Source organism: Paramormyrops kingsleyae, chromosome 1, assembly GCF_048594095.1.
Source record: "Paramormyrops kingsleyae isolate MSU_618 chromosome 1, PKINGS_0.4, whole genome shotgun sequence".
NCBI classification, from domain to species: domain Eukaryota; kingdom Metazoa; phylum Chordata; class Actinopteri; order Osteoglossiformes; family Mormyridae; genus Paramormyrops; species Paramormyrops kingsleyae.
This window is the reverse complement of record NC_132797.1, coordinates 61,344,771-61,365,086: the sequence shown is the minus strand read 5'-3', so window position 1 is coordinate 61,365,086 and position 20,316 is coordinate 61,344,771. Positions and strand designations below refer to the sequence as shown.

The window sequence follows — 20,316 nt, the reverse complement described above, 5'->3', positions numbered from 1 at the left end:
TGTTACAAATACTTCAAATTAATACAAATACAATCAATGTTAATGTCAAATCCATCAATTGTTATTAGAATGCATTCATTTAAAAAAAAAAAACCATTGATTTCTCATTCAAAATGCATGACACCCAACAAACATCTAAAATTATGCATTTCATCAGACACGAACAATTATAAAAGCCTCACTGAGAGTATACAAATTTTTTACATGAAATTGAGACACTGAAGTTTTTTGTCCTTTAACACTTCATATACAAAATACATTGAAATCAAAATTTAATGATGTGTTCTCAAATCTATTCACGTTGCACAACTGGATGAACATGAAATTTAATAAATGACCAAATTCTCAATCTTAATGGGTATGGCCAGACAAGGAACAAGTGGGCAGATTAAACTAAATATTTCAACGGTACATACAAGGCATCATCAACTAAATAAACATCTAGGGCTTGAAAATCCACCTCATCCCCTGGGTGTAACAATGTCCAATTTTGGTCAAATTTGACACTGTATGCATGAACATGACTGTCAAAAGACAGTGGACACAAAATCTTTCCACATAACACCCAACATGTATCTACATTGATTATATATTTCACCCTCCAAAATAGTGGGATTTTTTCAGCATGGACATGACCAATGACAAAAACATCTTCCAGGGCATACTTCACACTATTTACATTTAATTGTGAAACACGCTGAAGCATTTTGCCCTCAAACTGCACATCTTGAAAGGCATCATGTCCTTTCAAAGCCTTCTGTAAGTCTACTGGAAGTGCTGAAAATGGTGTGTTTATGCTTCTGCTGTTGGACCTTTCAAATTCACCCAATAAATTGGAAGAAAACTCCCAGCATTGTTTGAACTGATGTCGAGTAGATAAAGAGTGTGTAACATTTATTAGATTCTTGCTACTTCTGGACATGTCCTTAAAATATTGGTGCTTGCTTTCATATCTCATGCACCATAAGTAGCGCAGGGGTCCATACATCGAAATTAATCGTGGGTAATGAATTAAGTAATGACACTTGGGGGTCAATACATTTCCAAAGACATTACTCATCTCCATTAAAAACTCTTCAATTAGTATTTTGAGATTTGCAAGGTCGTCTTTTCTGATTTGTGAAGCTAAAATAATCTCTACAATTTCTCTGCTGAGCAAGTACACATTCCAGTAAGCACTACCAGGTGGGACTCGATGAGCCATCAAAATGGGCAAAACCCTGAAAAGACACCATTTTTGGCTTGCAGATCCAACTATAGAATTCTGCAGAGTTTTTTCTGTTAAAGGCACTGGCCTATTTCCTATATCATTTTTCCCAAAGCACAACCGTTTTAGTTCCTCATTAAATTCACGAATGGTTATATGCTTCTGTTTCTGTGCTTCACCGATTACTAATTTCATAACAAGAGGTAACACCCCCTCTAATACATCATGCATGACGTCGGGGGGGAAACTTTTGGTGACATCAAAGTAGTCCAATTCATTAAATGGACATTTCGCTTTGACGCCATATAAAGCTACCATCTCATGGTCATCAATAACACTTTCGACATGGTAAGCATGCACATCTGTGGTTCTCAATACAAAATCTTCTTCACAAAAGTTTTTTTTCATTTCAGAATAGGAGGCCATGCAAAATCGACAGATCCTGCCAGAATTGAATGACATTGAAAATCCTCCTATCATGTGAGCAGACAGGTTATCACATGAAATTGTGGCAAGGGCAGCTTTGACAGTCTGTTCTATCCCATCAAAACATATAGCGAAACCATCACATGAAAGAGTCCTGAGATCATCTATGATGGGCTGAAGTATAGCGTCTAATCCACATTCTTTCAAATGGATGTAACGTACCATCAAAGCTAAATGAATGTGGCTCAGTCTCGATCTATATCTGTCACCTATGTTCCCTACAGTGTAATAGAAGGCACACAGTTTGTACTTATTCCTTTTGGCCCCCAATGGATTTACGATTTCAAATTCATCCTCATAAAAATGAAGACGTAGAGCCTGTGGATTGTCTCGAAAATACAAGTGTTGCTTATAATACTCTCCATCTATGTATTCTCGCAAAACCTCACTATCGCTAGCCTTTGTACCATTTGCAATTATTTGCTCCCACACATCTTCCAGGGAACAGTACTTTTTGAGCACCTGAATGATTGGCACATAGGCAAAATGTCCAATTTTTTCCCCTGAGGCGCTTCTAAGTGTATAATTGACTGGTTCAATTAAACCCATTTTCGATTTACATTGATTTTTTATCATATGCGGAGACCGAATAACTTCACAAGCTTTGTCAAAAAAGTGTGTAGAGGACATAACGTGGTTAAGTTCTTCACATTCAGACACATTAAACCCATTCTTTTCAAGATGGTATGAAATAAATGCATCATAGTTCTCTTTAAAGAAGCAAAGCAAAAAGTGAAGATCATCAACAATGTCTTGCTGTACTGCCAGGGTAAGTCCATTTTTTTCCCTACATTTCAAAATGAAGCCAAATAAGTTGTCTTTTAGACCTTCCAATAGTTGTTCCATAGTTGATGGTTTATGTTGGACCAATTCTAAAGCAGAGTGTTCTTCAGGACTGGGGTGTTCTATAATGTCATTGTTCTCTGTGCAAGGGAAAAAGTTCTGTTTGTGTTTCCTGTAAACATGCCGTCTGAAGGAATGATATTTTGAAAAGGATGACTGACAGTCTTTCAAACCACACGTGATACTGAAATTAGGTTCATGCGCATGAACAAGTCCAATATGCTGAATTAGTTTTGTAAGGGTAAAAGTTCTACGCAAACACTTGGTGCATTGATACTGTGGTGGCATTTTGTTCAGTACAGTAGGTTAATAATACGAGTTACAGGTGTTGACAGCTTCTCTCCATTCAGCAAAATCTGGGCAATGCTTCTCTGGAAGAAAGCCATTGTATTTTTCAGGTGGGACGGGTATTCCATGTTCAAAACAAAATACATACAGAATGCGGCGATGAATGCCTCTTCAATCCCAATACAGGAGCACACTTTAACCCCGTCAACTACGATGACACTTTCAGCTTTTCTTGCAATAGCAGTCTTCCAATCTTGGACCTTCACTTGAATAGTTGGGTAGGGAGTGTTTGGCTCACCCTAAATGACAGGCAGTAAAGAAAGAAACATGGAATATGATCAGGAACACAGACAAACCAAAGTCCTATCTGATGTGTCAAACAATATTTAGCTCAAGTTACCTGTCCTAGAATCATCAAGTTTTCGATCTTTTCCTTGAAGATCGATGGCAAGAGGGCAATTCCACCTCTAGTGTCAATGGCTTGAAAACACAAACACATATACAATAAATACAATTTAAAGTTTGGTCATTAATTGATTTGGAACACCAAAGTAGGATTTATATTATATAAGACATGTATAACCTTCTAAGAGAAGGCTCAAAACCTCTTATCCAGCCTTTAAACAAAACCGTGTTAAGTAATTTTATATAATCAGTACCTGCATGCTCCTCAGCCAGGGCATCATTTCTTGCATCAAGGTAGATTATTTTAAGTGGTGACGAATCCTTGACTAAACTGAGTAGCTTGGGAAGCACTGCTGAGAGGTTCTCTCTGATGCGTCGATAGACTGGCACTGGAGCAGGATGAATGGAGTCCACCTCATCATATAACTAATTAATAGAGATAAAACATATGCTATGACAAAACAGTATTTCAGAAACCTGAGTCAAGGCAGATCTGTGATGAACATGAGACATCAGAATACAGAGACATAAGAAACAGTATATTAACACCTCCATCAGACTTTCACATTTTGATGGAGAGGGTCATGAAGATTCCATCATAATCTGTGTTCAAATTGGTTAATACTTACCCCTGAGGATGTTGTGAGAAATGGGTATGTCGTTATTAAGTCTTCCACAGAAATTCCCTCCACAATTTCTCTTCGTCTCCATGTGAATGTTCTGGTCATGCGGTCTTTCACGATGACCATGTCAGGCTGCATTTTTTTGTATTGCTCTTTTAGTACTCGGACATGGGCCTCAATAGAGGTAGAGTCCTCCCCAATCACCGCAAGCTCCTTTGTATAAAGACATACAATGACAACCACAAAACCTAGCTGAGTCAGATCTTTTAAAGTTGTACAGGATATCAGTATTCAATGGGAAATAACCCTAAAAGATGAAAATCAACATGGCTTGCTTACTGAAGATGCTCTAGCCTGTTTAGGCCCTGCAGCTGCTGATCCATCCATGGCCTTGGACTTCCGGGACTGGGCATACTTGTCTTTGTATTTTTTAACTTCTGCGTCATCAACCAGTGGTGCACGCTCAGTCTTGAATTTTCGTTTAAGTGACATATGCCACGTATGCTATAGGTGAGACAAACAAAAAACAAATTCCACATTTAGAAACTGAGTTATCAGTGAACAGCTTTTATTCAGGCAATGTTTTCCCTTCCTGCAGAAATAATAAATTTATATACATGCTCTTCATATTTTGTTCATGTTTAACTTACATAACCAGTGCCATCAATGTCCTTAAGAAAGGGATATTTCAGGATCAATGCTTTGGCAACCTGAACATACTCCTGGTTACTTGGAAACCTGTGTCAGTAGTGAAAAAAATGTACATGTAGTAAGACAAGCTATATGAAATTATTTGTCAACACATAGATCATGTGAATTCCAGTAAAGAATAATTTTATGATGGTACACAAAGATTTTCTGTTTGTAACCATGACAAAGTTCTATAACTGAAGTAAAACCATAATTGCTGTCCAAATCCAAGCTCTTGGAATCTTTTATGTTGGCACTTACATTGTGTACTGTGACATCATCTCATACAAAGTTCGTACTATTGTGTTCCGGTATTTTGACACCTTGTGGCATGGTTCTTTAGCATCTAATTTGTGCTGCACATCATTTGGAAACCGTGGAATGGAAATAATAGCTGGAAGCCTGACTCTGCAATATAACACAAATAGTCATGTCAATTATAGGTACGGCATACTCAATGGCAGAAAGAGCGAAATAAATCTGCGGTATAATACAAATGTTGAAGCATACTGCATGCAACCTCATCAAAATGAAACCAGGCTACATTACCCAGTTAAGTATTCAACAGACCAACTAATGAATGACCAAGGCTTTTTCCTCTCTTAAACATTACATTCCATTAATTCTAATAGGAAATGCCACCCTTACCTGTTTTGCTTAGAGGGAGCAGGAGTATCAACAAACATTGGTTCGACAGCTGGCGATGGTGGCAGCACCTCCAGATTAAAGCTTACCTCTTTGTTCTGCTGAACAAAATCTCTAAACTTTAACTGTTTTTTGAATGATTTCTCAAAAAGGTAAGCAATCATTGCTTCTGTGAGACCATGGTCCACAGTTTCTCCATCAACTTCATTCTCTGAGAAACAAAGCAGTGGATAAACAATATCAGTAAAGTGATCTTCCAACACCAACTAGCTTATGCAAACAATCATTTGGGAAAAACAAGAGAATTACAGATTTATTTAAAAAAAAAATCCAGTATAATTCAGCAGGTTCCTTCTTATTACTTTCTAATCTCAAGTAAGATTAGCCCTAAATGCACTTCATGAATAAGCATCTACATCAGGAGTGCCCACACTTTTTCAGCTTGCGAGCTACTTATAAATGTCCAAGTCAAAATGATCTACCTACTATAAAAATGCAAAACATGTATTTATTTATAGACATGCCGAGTATTCAATATTATTATTAATAATAATAATAATTTCTCTTAGGGATAAAGCATTTTTGAATTGAACTGAGATTTTAGTTCCTTCACCTTTCTATTTCTCAGCTCGCTTTTTGGAGGGAAGTTAATGTCGTAGTTTCTATGAACAGTCCGAAAATGCCGCACCACATTTCCCTTCTTCGGAATAGCAACAGTAGACAGATGAGGCAAACGCACTTCGAATATGACATGGTGGGGAAAAAAACTGTTCTCCTCCCATTCCGTATGGAAGTGGTAGGTTTTTGGCTTCATACTTGGTCCAGCTCCCCCATTCATTTTTATACCCTTTCTTAAGTTTAGTACAAATAAATTGGAGGCTAACTAGGCGACTCGGTAGCTTGCAGCAGCTGGCGCGGTTGAACGCGTCATCCATCCTCTATTTTTTATGCCATACGATCTACCCAGACCACCTTTGCGATCGACCAGTAGATCGCGATCGACGTATTGAGCACCCCTGATCTATGCGACGCTAAAATGATCACTTCTAGGTGTGTGCAACCGTCTCAAAATGGCGCACGGCGAGATTTCAGAAAAACGTGGTCGAGCTTCAGAGAGTAATAATATAGTGTAAGAGCTACCTTCAAGTTCTGAATGTAAAAAATGATAGTTTTTCGTAGTGATTGCATAGCCTAAGTAAAATCAAACTATTGCGGCAAAACAGGAGCTAAATTAACTGCACCTTGCTTCAGTTAACTAACTTCAACGTTTGCTAGGGCTTACTTAAAAATGCTACGGTTAGTAGTCCAAGGTCAGTTACTTGATGGTAGTTAAATGGCTGACTTACTAATGTTCAAAACATGTTAGCTAAATATGTTTTATGAAATTAAAGACAATAGACATTATCCCTTTATCACCATAAAGTTAGTTCTTTACATTTCAAAAAAGCGACTCAGTACAGCTAGCATCAGCATGTTATTAGAGTACGATAAATTCCTACCGTCTCAACATAATCCATAGTGAACTGAGTTATTAAAAATGCTAGGCTACTCACCTATGAATTTTCTTCTTTCGTCTTCCGTTATATCCAAACCAGCGTTGGCAAGCAGCTGTAGAAGTTCTTCTGTCGTGAGCGTGGCTAGCGACATCTTTCCTGTTCACACCGACTCGCGCCGTCCGTTACAGGCAGTGGGCGCGAATGGCGGTTTTTGATGTGGGTGACGCAAAAAATCTCTGCGTGCTCGCGAGACTGTACACGCCATTTAGACCAGAACTGCCACCGCTACAGGTTCAGGCAGCATAATATAACCCTGACGACCCGTTAAATTAACTTGGAAATGGAAAAAGACATGGACAACAACACCAATAACATGCATCATATTTCCCATATTGCATTTTAAAAATATAGCTCATTTGCATCAGGAGTTTGAGTTAAGAGTTGTTTTTTCTTTAAAACGCGTTCCACCACTGCCTTCTTAAGCGGAGCTCCCTAGCTCTCTAACAGACTCATCCTGCTCCGCTGTCACAGACAACAGGACAGAAAACATAATCCTATATAACAGCTGTGCTCTGTGTGAAAGGTGAGCACACTGTTTTACCTACATTCCCCATCTTAATTTCAGTTTTCATAACTGACTGCACACAGATATGATATATATTTACAATGTAGTTGTCCACAAAGGGCAGCACACTTCTTGCAGTGCCCAGGGAGCTGGGGGTTAAAGGCCTTGCTGAAAGAGCCACCAACATGGGGAAGCCAGGCTCAAACCAGCAACCTTCCAATCATAGGTACAGAGGCTTAGCCCACTGAGCTACACACTGCTCAAACACTCTGTGTGTGTGTGTGTGAGAGAGAGATTTTTTTCTGTCACTGGCGTATTTTCTTGTACATTCCTTTTGTCCTTTGTTGTGTTATGCTGCTGTGACCCAATAATTTCCCTGGTGGGCTTAAAAAGTCTAAACAGCTTAGTCAGCAGCGGAAATTTACTTTTACAAACATGAACCTCAGCCAATTTCGAAAAAATTGGTCAAATTCACTAGCCATTCTATCACAATTGTGCATCTGAAATATATCAATTTACAAGCATTTTTGGTGATACATCTGGTTAATTGGGTTCATTTTTACGTGGTACAGGTTCATGGGAACAAATATGTACTTTCCCAAATCATGTACCTTTAAAGGTACAACATGGTATTACAAAGGACCTGTCCTGTACCCTTTGAGATACAATCAACTGAAAGGAACAGTTTTGTACCTGGAGGTTTAATATTGTACCCTGTGTGTACCTTTATTTCTCTGTGTGTAAATAGCTGAGTTAGATCCGACCTAAAGGGTTTATTTGACATGAAATGAGTTTCATCAAAGGACCTGTTGGTGAGTGTGGTGGACAAAGCTGGTCAAAGAAGCTGACGCAGTGCTCAGGTGCTAAAGCTGTGAGGCACAGAGCTGCCAAAGGGCAGTGAACACCTCCAGGCTGCCAGTGTCTGGGATATCCTGGTGTGAAGCTGTCTGTGTTTCTGCATGAGAAGAGAGATCCAGCAGCTGGCCAAAGGAGCAAGGGAGGTTAGTTATGTATTGTGCTGTACAATTGCCATGGTTACAGCAGGCAGGTGAGTGGGCTTAGATGGGAATGTTGTTTTCAGGTGGAAACGGTGTCTTTTTCCCATCTCCAGATTACATGTAGGGGGTGGGATGACCATCATCTGCCCCAAGCAAGGAGCCCCCCCCACTAAAGTGTTTACTTTACTCCACAATGTACCAGCAGAGGTCATGTTGCTCACTAAAAGGATGCTAATTTGTTTCATGTCACCTTTTCCCTGTGCTGGTGGTCCTTTGGAACCTTCCTGTCTCCTGATCTCAGACTGTGGGTGGTTTTCCATTGTTGTTCTGGCTGACACCCCCTGCTGGCCATTTTTGCTGGGTTTCCTCATGAATGTGGCGGCAGGCTGAGCACCTATTTGCTAGTGTTAGTTTAAATATAATGTTACTTATTAATGGTCAATTGATTGCTGTTTATCATTAAGCCTTTCGTTCCTGAAGAGGATTTGTAGGCCTATACTTTGAGATTTTCAAACCTGTGGCTTATAGATAATATATTAATGAATACAAACAAGGCATTTTAGAAGATTCTGTTTGGAATCTTGTTATAGTGGGATGAAAGTTTTGGGAAACATTTTTTAAAAAGCTGATTTGATGAGATGATTAGATAGCTGGAAGAGATGAATGAATTTCTTCTCATTGTGATATGGCCCCTATGTTATCATTCATTCATGTTGTTTTTGTCTGCCATTAAAGGGAAAGTGTGGAAACTAAGGTGTACATGTTCCTATACAGTAAGAAAGGGAGGCTTTAATGTGAAAAACACAGTCGCTTGGTTTTTCCAGAGAAGGTCCTGCTTGAATAAAACCAGGACACATTGTTTTAGAAAGATGATCATTTATAATGAAAGCCAAACACAAATTCCAGCCAATCATCCCAGTAAGAATTAACTGGAGACAAAACAAAATACATTTATACATGTGTGTCTCTCATTTGTAATCTTTCAAATTGTCCTTAAACCATAGTAGTCTAAGATATCAGTGGCTGATGTCTGGCCTACTCTTGGAGGGCAATATACCTGTCAAACATCTGGAATTTACTCTTTCTGACTTTCCGAGCTGCAGATATTTTGCAGACGGTTCTCGGCTTATCAATGGTTACCCTGCATCCCAGCCCAGTTTCAGCTTTCTGTGCTTCACCTACACACAAATATTTACACGCAGTGTTTGAACTCTGCAAGTACTAGCAGTCATGTAATTTCTAGAGTTTCATGTAAGTTAATCCTTTTTCTAACCAAAATATTCCTTAAAAACAATAACAAAGGGCAAAAACCAAAGTCTGATCTGGGCTACAATCCTTTCAAACTGTACATTCTTAATTTTCTTGTGCAAATGTGTTCAACACACAGTTAGGCAAGCAGAGGAAATTCAAACCATGCAGATTAGAAAGTTACTTGACTTCATGACCCGGAAGCTAGGGACAACAGAAGTTAAGGACCTGTTCAGGGCTGAGAAGATTTTGGGATGAGGTCCTCCATCCTTTGTCATGTGGAGGTATCCATGTGTCCCCTGCCAGTATCTGTGATGGGTGTGGTGGGGGGCTCTGTAATCTGGCCTTTCCACGAGAGCCACCATGGTCGTCCAGAGCAAGCAAATGTGAGTGAAGGCCACGCTGGGCCTCTTCTTTCAACCTAAACACATAGAAGATCCTGCTGCACCTGCCCCAGGGGGTGGGGTGGAATCTTTCTTTGCTGTCCTAGTGGGGGGTGGGATGCTTCTGGTTTCTGGCCCAAGCTCCACAGTTACCCTGCTATACTGCACATTTTCACATACCTGACCAGCAGACATCATGTCAACTAACCCCAATTGGCTTGCAAAATATAATTCTGTCAATAAGATTGATTTTGTTATATATATGTATTCAGAATATATTTATATAATTTCATATATATATATATATATATATATATATATATATATATATATATATATATATATATATATATATATATATATATTTATTTATTTATTAACCATGTGTATGAACAGAACACATGGTTAATATATAATGGCTGGAATCATTACACAAATCCACCTGCAAAGTCCCATTCCCTGCAAAATCTACATAAAAGCCAAAGAAAACTTTGAGAGATTGTCATCTTCATAAAATGTCAACAAATAGGGGAGAAAAAAACTGGAGAAAAAAGCTTAGATCTGAGCAGCATTAGCCAAAAGCAGGTAAAGAAGTTCAAACAGTAGATAACCAAGAAATGTGGCAGGCAATACAGCAAGACAGTTCCTATTTGCGGGCACACTGTAGCCCCGCCTTCTTGGGCATGGCACACTGATGAGAATGACTCACTCAGACGAGGCTGAGAAAGTCCAAATCCCATCAAACCAGATCATGTTGATACTGCACCCCGGCATTCAGTGCATGTGAAAATGTGGCTTCAGTGTCTGTATGTACATACATTCAGTAGTTTAATACAGTAAAATGTCAATTTTCAGGCCCATGCAGACTGTCGTAGGCAGACTTGCTGGCAAATTCATGCATTAGGCGTGCTGCTGCTTGACAGGGTTAAACTCTGGCACACAGTGTGCTTAGGAACTCTCGAGAGTCCAAAGCTGGCATTTGTCTCATTAAAGGAACCTACATCAGAGTTGATGCCAATCCGCCATCCGGGATGGAGAAGGGTGTTACTTTTCCCCCCAACTAGCTTTCAACATAGTCCTTTTTGTACAATGTACCATACAGTAGAGGAAGGTTGCAGTCTATGTAAGTGTGTTAATCTCAGTCACGGTGTAACCTGCTCTCCTCTCCGCCCACGCCCGCATCCAGGGAGACGTGTGACCAGCTCGGTACCCAAGGCTCAATCCGCATTCGAGTTGCCCTCCCCAGGCCTGATCAGCCTGCGGGTTCTTCTGGACCTGACCTTCAGCTGTTCAGAACATGAAATTTCTTATGTCTGATCAGTTTTTTAACCAAGAGAAAATCTGACTAGAAACAAATGTGTCGTGATCAGCAGTCGCGTCTGTATGTGGCCTGTCACACGCCCCATGACATGGGCCCCTGCCTTGCTATGTCTGGTCCTGGGCCCGTGGCCCTTTGTGGTGCAGAGAAAGCTGTTGGCCTCCGCTTTCATAAGGTGTGTCTGACCAATTGGGACACCAACAAATTCTGGACTGGAGCTGCTGCTCAGTTTCTATTTGCGGGCACACTGTAGCCCCACCTTCTTGGGCATGGCACCCCACTTCATTCCCCTAGTTAATCACCGCTGACAGGATGCAGGCGGGATGGGGTGGAGGGTATGCTAAATCAAAACCCGGTGGGCAGAATCATGCCCTGGCATCCAGGAGGTCTCAAGAGTGCCCCATGCAGCACCTACTGGAGAGGGCCTTCTTCCATCGGCTCATCATGCAGCCTGCAATGCAGAAGGCCAAAGGTCAAAGAAGGTGGTAGGTAGTGAGGGTTTGAGTGGGAGGAGTGAAGTCTGGCACCTGAGATGGGGCTGTACCTGCTGTCAGCCAGCGTGGGGGCCACCGACAGTGATGCCATCGCGATCACCGTGTCCACCTCATCTCTCTCACACCTTTGCACCTCCAACAGGGAGTTGCACGCCTTGGCTAGATGGCGTCGTGCTGACCGCCAGTACTTACCTAGGAGATGACATCATGGGATGGGGGTGGGGTCAAGGGTCAAAGGACAGCCCACAGAGCAGCGATATGGCTTGGACATGTCTGGTAGCTCTAACAACTCACTCTGGATTTCCAGAACTTTCTCAATGGAGTGCACCGCATTTGGGTTTGGTCTCTGCTGCAGGACTTCCTGTGGAAGGGGCTCCAGCTGAGGGGCAGAGGAGATTCACAGAGATCAAAGCACAGAAGGTGGCATTAAGGAGCAGTTAAGGTCTTGGCTGCACAATGGCTGAGCCACTGATAGCAGAACAGGTTCCAGCCCTGGTTTGGAAAGCACATTCTTCATCGCTGCTTTAGAAAAATCTGCCTGAAGGACAACATTTCCATTGTTTTTTAAAAGGAAAATCTTAAGCCATGCGAGTCCTGTTCTGGGGCTGTCGGAGAAGTAGTGCGCTCTCCACACTGTGGTCCAGCACAGTGCTCCAAAAGGACTGGGACTAAGGCCAGCACTGTAGTCATAGCAACATTTTACTATCTCACTTTATTGTGTTTTTTTCCCCCTGGAGTTAACTCTGTAAAGGTTTGTTTTTGGGGGGTGGGGGTAAGCCTTCACTTGTTCCTGTCCAGTATGGAGACGAGTACTAGTGAGGGCTGACTGAGAACCGTACCTGGTTCTCGGTTGTGATAAGCCAACAGTCCTGCTGAATGCTAACGGCCCCAAGGAGCAGGAGTGCTAATGCTGCTGTCAGCGCTGTCACAGGCTGGGGGGTGGGCATTTGCTAACCCTCAGCCTCCCAGCATCTATATCCCTCCCACGGTCTGCCTGCATGCCCCCCCTCACCATGAGCCCCAGTAGGGCAGAGACGCAGGCCTCGGAGGCATCACAGATGGCAGTGAGGTCATGGCCCCCCTCCAGGGCAAGCACCAGTCGGCCCCCTGCCAGCGCCATCAGCTGCATGGTTAGGTAGCCGAAGCCTGTCGCAAGAAACAGGAAGTCTGTGAGAGTGTGTGCGTGTGTTTGTGGGGGGGAGGGGGGTGGGGCGTTGGCGGGTTTGGTAAGTTCTGTGATTCGACTGTGCTGTCTGGATGCTGCTCAAAGGTAGCGTGGGGGGGGGGGGGGGGGGGGGTGAAAATATGACATCATTCTCCCTTTAAAATCTGCAGCCTGAACACACAATATTAGCCAGCTTTCAGTTTCAGAAGCACAGCACAGTGCTTTAGCTCCAGTGTCCAGCAGAACCATCCCCCCCATCTCCAGCTGGCTGTATGGGGTGGCTGACACTGGACACTGTGGATACTAGGGGTGCAACGGTACAGGTATCCCACGGTACGGTATGTACCTCGGTATTTGGGCCACGGTTTCGGTTCGGTTTAAATACAACACTACAAATAACACAAGAAAACAAATAATAAACTTCCTCTTATTTATGTATAAAATATCTATACATGTATAAAATTCAAACTTACAAAATGTAAACAAAAACACTTTAAAAAATGTTAAAGTGCCTCTTAAAGTGCTCTAAATACTCTATATTCCACTCGAGGCTGTGTGCTTGAGCCAAATCGTTTTCGATGGCTTTGCAGGCTTTGTCATAGAGGTCGGGAATTATAACGTCGCTGAAATGTGTACGGCAGGGCACAACATAACGTGGGTCAAGCGTTTTAATTAAGTGGCAAAACCCCGCATCTTCGACAACAGAAAAGGGTTGCAAATCTTTAGCAATGAACGTTCCCACTGCACGGGTTATTTCCTTATGTTTATCGGATGTGGCAGGGTATGTCTGTTAATTGAAAAGCTTTTTCGATAGACACTTGTTTACCTGCAGTTACCTTTTCGTCTGTCCTCCATTCAGGAACCGTTATATCAGCATGACTACTCTTGAGATGCTTAGCCATATTGCTCGTGTTTCCATTAGCGTATGGGACACGTGTTAGGCAATGTTTACAAACAGTGACATTTCTATTAACTGTTTTGACTCCCTGGTCGTTGTATTCCACAGCGAACCCGAAAAAAATCCATACTGGACATTTGTACGAAGCCGGTGCTTCTTCAAACTTCTGCCTCTCAACTGTTCCGCTAGTGCTGGCCATACTTGTTTGTTTTTCTTTTTTTCTGCGTCTGCGTACCGAGCTGCGAGCTCAGCTCCAGTTACGTCAGTGTGAGAGGGCGAGTGGGTGGAGCCACAACAGTGATTGGACATTAACTCACGGTGGAGGGCTTTCGCTCATTGGCGCTTACTGTTTAACTGGAGCCTGATAAGCATTAATCGCCATTTTCAAAAGGAAGTGCAAAAACGAAATACCGCGGTACACAAGGGCGTACCGGACGGTCCAGTATTTTACCGAGTACCGTTGCATCCCTAGTGGATACGCTCTGCTAATGACATGGTAATTCTAGTCGCCTTTGGCATGGAGGGAGGCCTTACATCTGGCTGTCAGCTTGTACCCCCCCAGGGGGGGCAGATGTCCCTCTGCCGCGTCGAAGCCCGATGACACCAACACCATGTCAGGGGCGAACTCAGTGGCAATGGGCATCACCACAGTCCTGTTGGGAGAGAGAGAGAAAGCTTTCAGCCGTCCACCAATAAGCAGCCAGTTCGGAGGGGTGGAGGCAAATTGTTCACCAATCACGTGACAGGGACAGCATGAGCTCTTTGGTTAATAGTAATTTCTGCTTATTTGTGATTACAGTCACACCCCCACTGATCGACTTCAAGTCCACATATGAACTTAGTTTTGGTCTGAGGAGTAGCGGTCAGACAGGAAGGTACAGCAAGGGAGGTATAAAGTGCTGGGATGCCTTCAAGACCTCCACTGGCAGGGAGTGGTTCCCTATGAGTGGCACTGTGGCCATGTGCACTTCAGTGATCCTCACTGACTGTTTCACTGGATGGCTGCTGCAGATGAGATTTGAAGCTTTCATGTTGGTTTAAAAAAATCCCATAATGCCAGCAAGGTGCATGTTTTAAGGGAAATAAGGTCCAAGCTGTACATTATGTGGAAGAAGCATAGCAGCAGCAGCCAAGACTAGCAAGGCGTTAAATAGTGTGTCACAGGAAATTTCCCACGCAGGAAGACAGGGCTCATGCATGAGGAATCTGCCTGGATAGTTCCCACTGGAGGGCAGAGCAGCACCAACTCTAGAAAACAGAAGCCAGAAGAGGCTACCGGCCTGGTAGTAGCCCGTGGCTGGTTGATGTCATCTGTCTGAGCCCTGGTGAGCCCCATTCTTTGAGCCCCTCATATCTTGCCTCATATCATATCTCTGGGATTTCCTGGCAGGCTGTAAACAGGGACACGTGATCCCTAGAGGCTGTGCAGGTTGGAAAATGTACCTGGCCGTTTTTGGGTAAGTACTTTGTCATGAGCATGGGGGGCCCTAGTGATGTAACCCATACATATGCTGTGTGGGTGGAATGATGATCAAGGATGACTGGGATCAAGGAGCCGCTGCTTAACTCTTGTTTTACGTCACCTAGGTATGAGGGTAAGATATCCAGCTTCTGTAGATAGCTGAAGTGTAATTGTACAGCCTCTGCGTGAAAGGCGTGCTGAGTCTCTGCTGTGCTGCATTACCCCCTTCCCCGCCACTTTCCCAGGGAGACCCCGCCAGGCGTCTCTCTGCCCCGGGCCCAGTTCCCAAACCCGCCCTTTCCTCTGAGTCATTCCTGGCCAACTTGCTGCAGAGGTGTGTGGTGGACGGCAGGTCCTGGAGGCCCTTGCAGCGAGTTCATGCTGGCTCCACTGAAAGATGCGGCCAAAGTGGCCCACTTCCCCTCAGCTGTGTGTCCCTGACGAAAGCAGAATTTAGGAAAGCCTCAAGGTCCTGGTTACAGAGAGTGCTGGTTATGGAGGGCAGGGAAAGCGGACCGGCTCCCAGTGGTCGCCGCCTGGTGTTTCGGATCTGCTGGCGGGATGCGACCTGCCTGAATTTATATCCGCATTAATTTTGGCCTGCCCACCTGTCTGTCTAAGGATACAACAGCGCTGTCAGTCATTCCTCTGACCTCAGCTCAAGGAAACTGGTAACCAGCTTAACCACAGGCTGGACCCAGTAGGCTGCAATGTAGATATCATTAGCAGGCTGACAGGTGGGGCTCAGCTTTAGGCATAGAATCAGACATATGTGGCTCTGCATGTGTCTGGGCAGGCGGCACCAGTCCTATGCCCAGAAAGGGTTAACATGGGCTGCCTGACTGTAAGACTGTTCCTGATGTTCTCCTTGCAGAAAGATGGACTGGGCCAGAAGCACTTCAAAGCACCAGCATGTGGCAGGGCAGAGCTGCCTTCAATCTGGGCCTTGCTCCTCACTCCGGGTCCGTGTTCAGCGTGAGGCTCCGGGCTTCTGGGTTTCATTAGGGTCCATTCTCTTATCTCCCCCATATCCCCCCCACAAAGCCTCCCAAGGCCCATAACCTTGCTGTGAGTGATCACAGTGGCCAGGGGGTAGGGGGTGTGTGAAAGCTGCAGAGCCAATCACACTGGAGCGGAAGAGAACTTGCCTACATGGGTCTGGTGGTCAGTGGTTAGGCTGGCTACACAGGCAGCAGGTACAGCTCCACGTTTCAGCGCCACCAGCTGGCCTCAGGCCCTGCTCATGGGACACGTGATGGCACCCCTCCTAAAAGATAGAGGGTCGAATATCTCCTACTTCTCCTCCAGGTTCTTTAGTCCAAAAAAGTGTTAACGAATCAAACCTTAACCACTAACCCTAACCCTCAGGCATAACCCTGATGTGCCCTTCTTAAAGACACCTCCTTCCGCCATCTCTGGGCATTGCTTCTGCTCAGGAGCGGGTCTACCTGTAAGAACTATGTGTACACTTTACCTGTGAAGATGTATTTTATTGAGACCAAAAACGTCACTGTACCTGAGTAATTTCTGCCTTTTGTTTGGCATTTTTTAAACTGGGGAATAGAGCCTTGTCATGGTCTCGCCACAGTGATATGAAGGCAACTTTGGGACACATTGAGCACTTGCCTTCCCCACCATATGCCTCTCTGTCAGTGGCTATGCTTTAATCCATTGGGGGGGACTTTGTGATGCTGGTTCTGGGCCCACATGGCTTCGCTTACTAGGGTGGGGGTGATGCAGGGGGAACAGCAGCACTGTCAATCCTGTCAGTCTTCAAAGTGCCTGTGGGGAACCGTCACGAATTGGGGGGGGAGGGGGGGGTCACACAGACATTGGGGTAATATGGTTCAGTCCTGCTGGCAGGTCTTTAAGGCCCCCCCCCACCAAAAGTGGGGTGGATCCGGTATAGGTACCAGATGAAAGTAGAGGGCGGGCAAGTGAGTGAGTGGGAGGTGCAGGGGAGCCTGCAAAATTGTTCCAAGACACTTGCTGTTTTGAAACATGTGGCAGCACATTCAGATCCCTAAGAAATATGTGAGTGAAGGGATTACATATACAGCTGGATGGGGCCTTTCAGCATGGCGGCACGCTCTAAAACAAAAATGTGGACTTTGGGGCTGGTGACTTGCTCTGAAACCTGTCATGTCAGAGACCTACCCACAAAGCCTCTGTGCTGCCCTCACCTGAATGCTGCTAGGTACTCCACATCTCCCATGGGGGGCTCCAGACCACCAGTGAAGGCCATGTTGACATTGAAGCCCTCTCCTGGTCCACTGCCCACCTGTAGGGGGTGGCAGTGGGTTAGTGTTGCAGGTGGTAATTGTGTGAGACTTGCTCGTGGAGATGCCTTTCCTGCCTCACTGACCTCATCAGGAGCTCCGCTCCCAGGAAAGAAGTTCCCATCATCATAGCGATGGAGGGAGATGTACAAAACGTTGGGATCATCATAGAATGCCTGCTGGGTTCCATTACCATGGTGAACATCCTGAAAGAGGTGACCGAGGCAGGGTTGGGTTTGGGTCACATAACAGCCCCCACCATGTTGCTGGTTAACCTAAGGAGGGGCTAAAAGCATGACTTAGGGTGCTTTTCCACTACTCCAGGTACCATATGTTTGATACTTCAAGAAAGTACCAAAAGTACGGTACTTCAAGCTGTTGGTTTTCCACTATCGTAAAGACTGGTATTGGCGCCGAATGGCATCACAACGGGAGGCGGGGTATTTTGTAATGAATTGGCTGTATTATATTAATACAAAAATTGCATGTAATGCACATGCAATTCTTATATTGCTATCCAGCTAAATTAAGATCAGGCTTTTTCTTACTTTCAATTCTGTATATGGACATTATAGCGCAGGTGGTTAAAGTTTTGCTTCATTATTTTTACTCTGTTACTCTGTCATAAGAAAAAAAAAACTCGGCAAGCTTCGAAATTTTATTTATTCCTTTTATAGAATATATGTTTAAAATTCAATTTAAAGTTTACCTCCGCTGCTTTTGCATGAGTGCTGCATGCATTCTCGGAGAAAATTATAATTATTTTCTTCCTTGATGGTTCAATCACTCAAAGACGGGTTTGTGAGAAATTTCTGAACAACTTCTTGCTTTATAAATACGGCAATATTTTTACAAGAAAATCACATGGCTAGCTATATGCATGCTGTTGTAGTATATTAAACAAAACACTTTTAAAATTTCTTGTCATACCATCCTGATCTTTTTGTTGTATCTGTTCTTCCGACCAGATCGCAATTTTTTTTTTTTTAACTTTGTTTATCGTTTCCTGATTTTGCAACTGTTTTCAAGGTGGCGTCGGTATTGTGTTTCAGAGGTAAGCTGTTTGCATAACCAACAGACAAAGAAAGCATTTCAAATCCCACCCCAAAGTACTGAAGTACAAAATAATTACCCCAGCTGGTTTGGAACTTTTGGTAATGGTACTCGACCAGAAGTCAATGGAAAAGCGCCCTTATACTGCAAAATTGAGGGTTGCCGGGAACATTTACAAATGCTATGAAGGGGAAGCATGTCCCCTTCCTAGAGGTCAATGCAGAAAAGCTCTCTGACTGATGTCAGGACATGGGAGCCAGGGGCCCACATAGGTACAGGTGTGGTGGTGCCATGGCAGTCAGGGACAGACTCTGATCAGGGAAGGAGAGGAACCCACCCAATCGACGATGAGGATCCGACCGATATTAAGCCTCAGCTTCAGGAGACGGGCTGCGATGGCCACGGAGTTAAAGTAGCAGAAGCCCCTGTGGGACACAGGGAAATAGAGAAGGGTGGGGGTTGATGGGAGGGACATAGCGGGACAGAGAGGGGCATGGAAGGCAGGGGGGATGGGGGGCAGAGGAGGGATGGGAAACGAAAGATGGGGGGAGAAGCGATCAGTGCCAGGGGATGGTGGAGTCAGTACGAGGGGGTGGGGGGCTGGGGCCTCATGGAGCAGACCTACATAGGCGTGCTGTCCTCTGCGTGGTGTCCTGGGGGGCGCACTACTGCAAAGCCGTTCTGTAAACAGGAAGAGCAGACGTTAATATCCCAGCTCCAGCTAACAGGCCATTTAACACTGTAACAGACCTGGAACAGAACTGGGACTGGAACTGACTTTAAGCTCTCCGGTCGCCACCTTGAAGGCAAGCTCAGTGACGGACCCCACAGCCAACCGGGTGGCGCTGGATGAGTGGACCTCGTTCCAGAAAGTGTCATTGTCTACCTGTAACACACATATTTATACAGAGCCTTAAAGTCATAATAAAGGAAAGCCTCATTGCATGCTGGGAGAGACTGAGGGATGCGGTTTGGCAAAGGCCGGAGGAGCATGTTGGGCTCAGGAAACCCAGGCCAAGAGGTGGGAGGGGGCAGAAGCTAAGAACAGCACTTTCACACGGCTGGGATATAGAGTGTCCTGGGGGGTGGGCTGTGATCATTCAACCCCCCCCTACAAGCCACATGCTAATCTGCCATGCACACACTCATTCTCAAATCCCCCCTGGGCGCAGGGCACACAGAGTGACCAGTGCTGGTTCCCCCCAACCCCCTCACAGAGTCTGGCTCCCCCTGATAACATACAGGCACTTCATGGGAAACATCTGGACACTATTACTGAATTGGAGCAAAGTGGGAGGGAGAGAACCTGAATAAAGCTCACTCACCCCGACACCGCCACAGGGCAGCCTCATGAAGACAGGGGGTGCCAAACCTGGGGGGACAAGCAGGCAGACAGTTAAAACCCCTGGGTGTTAGGACAGGTGAGCCCCCCCCCCCCACCACCCCCACCAAACACGGCCTTATGACCTGGCAGCTTTATTACAGCTGGGCTGTTATCAGGTCTCGGGGGGGGGGGGGGGGCACGGCAGAGCAGGCCAATTAGGCTTCAGCATGGGAAAATGCCATGTAGTCCTGTGTGTGTGTGTGAGGGGGTGGTTTACAATGATGGCTCTGCGTTTGTTAGTTTCTCTGAAAGGTGGTGGGGGGGCTTGCTGTTAGAGTGGTGCCCATCACCTGCAGGGGGCAATGTGGAGGAAGGGGTCAGGAGCCCTCCCCTGAGCAGCCTTGATGTAACACCATTTAAACTCTCCATTAAACTTTACAGTGTAT

General features: G+C 44.5%; 2 protein-coding genes across 8 annotated transcripts in view; both read right to left on the bottom strand.

The window, feature by feature from the left end:
- On the bottom strand, positions 1 to 8,950 carry LOC111835877 (sterile alpha motif domain-containing protein 3-like). Its single transcript, XM_023796617.2, has 9 exons — positions 6,741 to 8,950; positions 5,191 to 5,398; positions 4,804 to 4,950; positions 4,503 to 4,590; positions 4,192 to 4,356; positions 3,859 to 4,065; positions 3,484 to 3,655; positions 3,225 to 3,304; positions 1 to 3,123 (listed from the first exon to the last, which is right to left on the bottom strand). The coding sequence occupies exons 1-9, from the start codon at positions 6,832 to 6,834 to the stop codon at positions 2,830 to 2,832; spliced, it is 1,455 nt and encodes a 484-aa protein (XP_023652385.1). The 5' UTR covers positions 6,835 to 8,950; the 3' UTR covers positions 1 to 2,829.
- Positions 8,951 to 9,102: 152 nt separating this feature from the next.
- Positions 9,103 to 20,316, bottom strand: part of LOC111842922 (histone deacetylase 4-like) — a 53,808-nt gene continuing 42,594 nt past the window's right edge. For 6 of the 7 annotated variants that reach the window (XM_023810044.2, XM_023810045.2, XM_023810042.2 and 3 more), the window contains 10 exons: positions 19,872 to 19,918; positions 19,325 to 19,432; positions 19,172 to 19,227; positions 18,884 to 18,971; positions 17,580 to 17,699; positions 17,398 to 17,495; positions 14,287 to 14,405; positions 12,702 to 12,835; positions 11,984 to 12,068; positions 9,103 to 11,881 (listed from right to left, as the gene is read on the bottom strand). In XM_023810044.2, coding sequence (XP_023665812.2) covers positions 11,607 to 11,881; positions 11,984 to 12,068; positions 12,702 to 12,835; positions 14,287 to 14,405; positions 17,398 to 17,495; positions 17,580 to 17,699; positions 18,884 to 18,971; positions 19,172 to 19,227; positions 19,325 to 19,432; positions 19,872 to 19,918 — 1,130 coding nt within the window. In that variant the 3' untranslated portion in view covers positions 9,103 to 11,606. The remainder of the gene's footprint in view (positions 11,882 to 11,983; positions 12,069 to 12,701; positions 12,836 to 14,286; positions 14,406 to 17,397; positions 17,496 to 17,579; positions 17,700 to 18,883; positions 18,972 to 19,171; positions 19,228 to 19,324; positions 19,433 to 19,871; positions 19,919 to 20,316) is intronic. The other variant, XM_023810046.2, reaches the window with a different exon arrangement.

Bases quoted from the DNA above. Each gene is read 5' to 3' on its own strand.
- LOC111835877 (XM_023796617.2), bottom strand. From the start codon at position 6,834: ATGTCGCTAGCCACGCTCACGACAGAAGAACTTCTACAGCTGCTTGCC. The intron at 5,399-6,740 runs GTGAGTAGCCTA...TTTGTTTCTCAG, and splicing joins CGAAAGAAGAAAATTCATAG to AGAATGAAGTTGATGGAGAA. The intron at 3,656-3,858 runs GTAAGTATTAAC...TCTATTAATTAG, and splicing joins TTCTCACAACATCCTCAGGG to TTATATGATGAGGTGGACTC.